Source organism: Zeugodacus cucurbitae, chromosome 6 (genome assembly GCF_028554725.1).
Source record: "Zeugodacus cucurbitae isolate PBARC_wt_2022May chromosome 6, idZeuCucr1.2, whole genome shotgun sequence".
NCBI lineage: Eukaryota > Metazoa > Arthropoda > Insecta > Diptera > Tephritidae > Zeugodacus > Zeugodacus cucurbitae.
Genome location: NC_071671.1, coordinates 68,005,399 through 68,011,648, shown reverse-complemented (window position 1 = coordinate 68,011,648; position 6,250 = coordinate 68,005,399). Strand labels below are relative to the sequence as shown.

Here is a 6,250-nt window from a genome sequence, read left to right as displayed (position 1 = left end):
TATGTGTGTTTAAGTGTGTTTGTGTGTGTGTGTGTGGATTTGTTAATAAACGTGTGCTGGCGTATGTCTGTATGTCTGTATGTATATATGTATGTATTTTTGTATAACTGTTTATATGTATATGTGTTATGTATGTCATATGTAAAAGGTGTAAACATTCCACTCACACTTATTACTTAAGTTCAAATTGTATATTTAAGTTATGAATTAAAAATTAGCTTTAATGCATCGATTTTCACATCATTCATATATATATATTTATTTTTTATATATTTTATTTTTTTTTTTGCTTTATCTCAATTATTTATCAATTATATCAAAGACCAACAAAATTGTATAATATATATATATACTATATATATGTATATATGCCATATATATGTATGCTTTATTGTTTTTCTGTTTTTCTGCTTTTGTTTTCTATATACATATATGTATACATACATACATAGCATGCCATATTATAACTGTATATATGTATATGTGCTTGCATGTATGTATATATATAAATAACATGTATTATACAGGCCCACTGTAACGCTACAACAACATTTGTTGTTTTTGCTTAAATGTATTTTTTGTTTGTGTGTGTGTGTGTGTGTGTTTTCACTTGCTTTTGCTTGCTTTTGACAACTTTAGCATTATTATTGCTGTAATAGTTAAATGCTATTGGTAGTATTTAATAAAAAAATCTTTATTAATTTCATATAAATAATTGTATTTTTGTTTTTATTTTTATATTTTTTTCTTCTTCTTTTTGTGTTTTTAAGAAACGAAATGCGCTAAGGTTTGAATGTTTGTTGAGTTTGCTTTGGGTAAATGAGCATGATTGCGCTATGTATGTATGTTTGTATGTATTTGTAGTTGCAGCTAAAAGAAACTGTATGAAAGACAAATGCGTTATATAATTGTTGTTGCTTTTCGAAATGTATTTTTGAACCGTTTTCTGCATAATAAAAAGTCAAATCAGGCATTGAATTAATTGTTGTTGTTTTTTATTAATTTTTTTGTTGTTTTAATTATTTTTAACTACTTTTTACCATAATATGTATGCAATTATTTTCGACATGTGTACCGTAGTTCCGCTACTTAAATAACATACTTTTTTTTAATTTTACCGTTTTAGAGTATATATATATTTATGTATATATATAAAGATATATATATATATGTATGTATAAATATTAACTAATTTTTAATTAATAATAATGTTGATAATAATCATAGTATTAATAATAATAGTTATATATAATATAATAATAATAAAAAAATTAACCATTTCACTAGTTGCAATAAAAACTTACAGTTTACCTTTAACAGTAATATAATTTATATATGTATGTATGTATAACGTTAGATTTTTTGTTTTGTTTTTATACACATGTATGTAAATATTTCATTTCTTATGTACTGCTTCTTCTTTATATTGTTTATTACTAATTCTTTACCACTTTCCACATTTTTTATTCGCTTGTTTGTGTATATATGTAGGTATGTATGTATGTAACTGTGTATGTATATATGCATGTGTGTTACTTGTATGTGTACTCATATTGCATTGCATTAATGTATATATGTATTCTCTTTGCTACTCATTTCTCTCTATATATATATACATATATGTATATATATAATGCATGTATATAATATATCATCGATTTTCCAACTGATTTAAGGCAAAAACATAAAACGAAATTTGATTTTGTTTTTGTATTATATATAAATTTTATCAGTTTCGTTTTGTTTTTTTGCAATTTTAAATTTAGTTAAACTTGTTTAACGCTTCTCGGAACCGGCTCAAAAAATTAATCGGTAATTAATGACATCATAATCGTAATTATAATATGTGTAATATGTATTAATAAAAAATAGAAAAAAATCGTATGTATGTATAATTTTATAATTTTTTTTGTTTAAGACACACTAATTATCACCGTCCTCCAAGTGTTGTTGTTTTTGTTGGTTTTTCTTTATTTATTTATTTATTTATAATATATATTTTTTTCTTTCTTCCTACAACGTATGAATATTCTCGCTTTACTTCGTCTATGATACTGCACTAATTGCTTATGGTTGTTGTTATTTGTAGTAGTAGTGATGGTGAGGAGAGGTTATGATTTGTTTTTGTTTTTATCTTTTTTTTTTTGGACTACTAAAAGTACATATACATATGTGTATGTTTGTGTGGTTCGTGTGTCAGGCCTAAAGTTAGTTGAATCCTGTTGCTGAAGTGACTGAGAGATTTCTAGTTAAGATTGCTAAATGTGAAGTCAGACTTCGGTATGAAAACGCGCAAATTTATTAAATTCTGTTTTAAAAGACAACTCGTTTTTCGCAGCGAAATAGCGAAACAGTCTTTTTTTCAACACTAAAAGTGCGCTGCTCTGGATTTTTAATCACAGCACCGTATAGCCGCTATACATACAACTTTCATGTTTATAAAAACCACTTTGCTAAAAACAACAATAAAATATATGAAAATTGTTGTTGTATTATATACTTGCGGTGTGAAAGCATTTGAAAGAAAGCATGACATGTGAAAGCTTTTATAAACAATGAAAGCTTTTTAAAAAATGTTAAGCTTTTTTAAATAACGAATGCTTTTATGAAAAATGAAAGCCTTCATAAAAAAAATTAAAGCTTTTATTAAACATGAAAGCTGTTTCGGTGTTAAAAGCTTTTGCCAACTATGAAAGCTAATTTGACAAGTGCAAGCTCTTTAAAACCTCGTTAACTATGAAAACATGCAGTTTAAAAACAATATAGCAAAAACAATAAAGTGATTGTGAACAACGTTGGACCATTCAAGCAGTTTCAAAAGCCAATAGCGCAAAGAGATCTAAAAAAATGCAATTATATATGTAATACAATTAAAAACAACAACAGCAAACACAGTTCATATAGTAAGTACATTCCGCACACTACTTCGGTGTTAATAGCTAAGGCTCAAGACATAGTTAAAATTCAGAGTGTTTGTATTCGGTGTCTGCAAAAGTCTTTCTGCAAAGCTCTAAGCCGGCTGAACACAAATGTGGTGTAAAATCGTATATCTCATTTTCGTATAATATAAAAACACTAGCCGTCGTCATAAATGCGTTTGACGTGCAGCCATTGAAAAACAAGAAAAAAAACAATTAAATTCAATTATTTTCAATCATAAAAACAACAAAACAAAAATGAAATTGTAAAACTATATAAGTAGAACGCTTACAATTTACATACTACACTTACATTCTTAAATACAAATGCATGTGCATAAACAAAATAGAGTCAATAAAACGGCGAATATAAAATTTTTGCGTTTCTTTTCTCACTATTTTTTCTGAACACGATAAGCTGGTGTAAAATATCTCAGCTTTCTTTTAATTTTCATAAAAAAAAAAGTTTTACAAAATTAAAATCAAATATTTGTATATACGAGTATATCAAATGGAAATATATATATAAATCTATGTATGTACGAAGTATACGTTTTGCTCGTTTCGATAGACAAAGACGTGTGAACTACTATACTTATGAACACAATTGGGCGATGCCGGTGTCGTCAGCTTTGCAAAAAGAATACTCCCACATTATTTGTTGTTGTTATTAGAAAGATTTCGAAAAGGTTTGTTAACACAGTATCTGCTTTGCGGTGTTATGTATGTAACGTATAACTGATTGTTTTTGCTCAAACGTTTTGTTAGAAGATTCTTGATTCTTGTAATTAGATATTATTCTTTGAGCTTTTGAGTCGATTTTGTTCCTTTATAAAAATACAAATCCTCAGCAATTAAGCGTTTTAAAGCTCGCTAATAATACAAACAAATCCTAGAACTGATCACTTAATTTCGAGAATTACAAATTCAAGCTGTAAACTGTGCTTTACCAACGATCATATTCGTTTTAACCGTTAGCACAATGTATTCGCTACGGCGGAGCTTTCACATTACAATTTCATTTCATACATTATTGAACACATCCTCAAAGTGCTTAGTTATTAAAGCCTTAAAGAGTAATTGATTGAATGTTTTCAAAAATGTTCAATATGCTGAGAGTTTCGAGACAATTACCCTCTGAGGAAAGCTTTCGATTATACTAATTTGAATGCATTGCTCTTTTTGTTGTTGTAGCAGCCAAAATCATTTACTTAATAATTCTGAGCAAATTATGGTATTTTAACGGTTTCGTAGTTCTTTCGGTCTTGAGGATACTCATGGGAACGAATCATAGAATCGTGAAGTTCAGAGTTTAGTTCTTATGGTCTATGAACTTAATAAGCTTTAACAATCAGTTACATTTTCCAACAACAAAAAAGTATTGTTCTTCAGTAGGAACGTGAAGAGCCATATATCTCCTAGATCTCTTTGCAACAAGTTAAAATTACAAAAAAAAAAAACATAACACTGTAACTGCTGCTGTTAATTAACATTTGGACAACAGAATATTGGCAATATTTCCGCTTGAGACTTTGAAAAAGTGTTGAAAGCAGCAAATAAATATATTAACTAGTTAAACAAAATTTGAAGAAAATTAAAATATAACAATAACAAATACAAAAGCAGTCAGCATTGTTAACAGTTTAAAGGCAATGCTGTTAATTAGCAGTGCTGCCAGCGGCGCCTAAAAGTAGCTTACGCCAGCGAATCAGCAGCAATTAGCTTACAGTCGGTCTATAAATTATGCCGCCCATACATGAGTTGTGATGCTAGAAATTGTTTCTTCAACGTTTCAACTTTGTTTTCTTCATTCAGTCAATGCAACCACATTTAGTCTTCTCGGTTTTCTTTGTTTTCTCCCAATAATTCGTGTGTGTGTGTGTGTATGCTTGTTGATTTGCAAAAGTCTTCTCAATAATATCCGCAAGTTAGTTAGGTTCAAATTTTCAATTATAAATTTTGAGTTTCGAAAAAATTTGTGCTCATTCGTGTCGAACGAAATGCATCAGGCGTCAACTACATAGTATATAGAGTTTTGTTATTAAGGGGGCTGCATGAGTTTGCTTTAGATTGGCAACGATTTTGTATTTAATTTTAGTTTTTGTTTTTTGAAGTTGAAAGTTTATTTTTTCGAGATTTTATTTATGTTTCTAGGTGTGTGTGTGTGTGAGTGAGTGTGTGTCTGACTATAACTGTTAGTATGATGTAGGTTTCGTATGCGTAGTGTTTTTCATTTGTCTTACTTTATATGTTCGCCTATTACTGTGGCTTAAATGCTGCTTTAATTTTCCTGTGTTTCTGCTGCGCGTTTTTTTTCTTAGAATGAGTTCTGAATATTTTTAATTTTTAGTTTTTTGTTATAACAAGATGATATAATGTAGTTATTGCATTTTACTTTTCTTCTATTTTTTTAATTTTTCTCACTTTTCTTTTGTATGCATATGTTTAGAGTTGTGGTGTATGGTTGTGTGTGTGCATTCGGCTGTTTCTGGTTTTGGTTTTGCCTATATATATTTTTTTCCTGTTACTATTTAAATTCTGTATAAATATTCTTAAACTTAATTTGCTGCTTAATATTTGCTTACTTTTTTGTTTTTGTTTTTGTTTTTTTGCTTTTCTGTTATTGTTTGTTACTCCTTTTTTTATGTATGTAAGTATGTATGTGGCTTGCATTAATTAGTTATATGTATAAACCTTTTGTTTCTTTTTTGTTCTGCACTATGATTTACTATTTCTGTTGCTTGTTTAGTACTTTTTTCTGTTTCTGTTTCTGTTTCTATTTCGCAAACAGTGAATAAACTGAGAATACATTGTTGTTGTTGTCACTTTAAATTCCGTTAAAAAAGAAAAAACAAACTTCGGACGCTTGTTGTTGGTCAACTGACTGGCTGCTTGCATGCACTTGGCTAGCTGTTGTTTCAATGAAATTGCTCGGGTTGTTGTTTGTTTCGTATCTATTTGGTGTTGTTGTTGTTGTTCGTCTAACGAAGAGTCATTGCAGCAGCAATCATTTTCATGCATTGCATGCACTACTTGCCATCACCGCCATCGTTTACACATTCGCATCCCCTTCTCTGTCTCCGTCTCCGTTCCGTTGCCACCTGCCATACACCAACCGCCATCTGGTAGTTTTGTTTGTTTCTACGTTAACGCATCCAACGTGTCCGGCGCATCGATTGCGTTCGTAGTCTCCACATAGTTTTCTTGATGTTATGTGAGATCCTGCGGCGAATCTATTGAGAACAGTTCTTTGTATAGCGGCGGAAAGACGATGTTCGGATGTTGTTGCTTAAATTTGCTCAGTGCTTCCATGTGCATTATGGAGATATCGC

General features: G+C 29.5%; 1 protein-coding gene across 4 annotated transcripts in view; it reads right to left on the bottom strand.

Moving 5' to 3' along the window:
* Positions 1 to 397: 397 nt before the first annotated feature.
* LOC105212154 (probable nuclear hormone receptor HR3) overlaps positions 398 to 6,250 on the bottom strand; it is an 81,614-nt gene continuing 75,761 nt past the window's right edge. For all 4 annotated transcript variants that reach the window (XM_011183973.3, XM_011183972.3, XM_029040110.2 and 1 more), the window contains exon 9: positions 398 to 6,249. In XM_011183973.3, coding sequence (XP_011182275.1) covers positions 6,129 to 6,249 — 121 coding nt within the window. In that variant the 3' untranslated portion in view covers positions 398 to 6,128. The remainder of the gene's footprint in view (position 6,250) is intronic.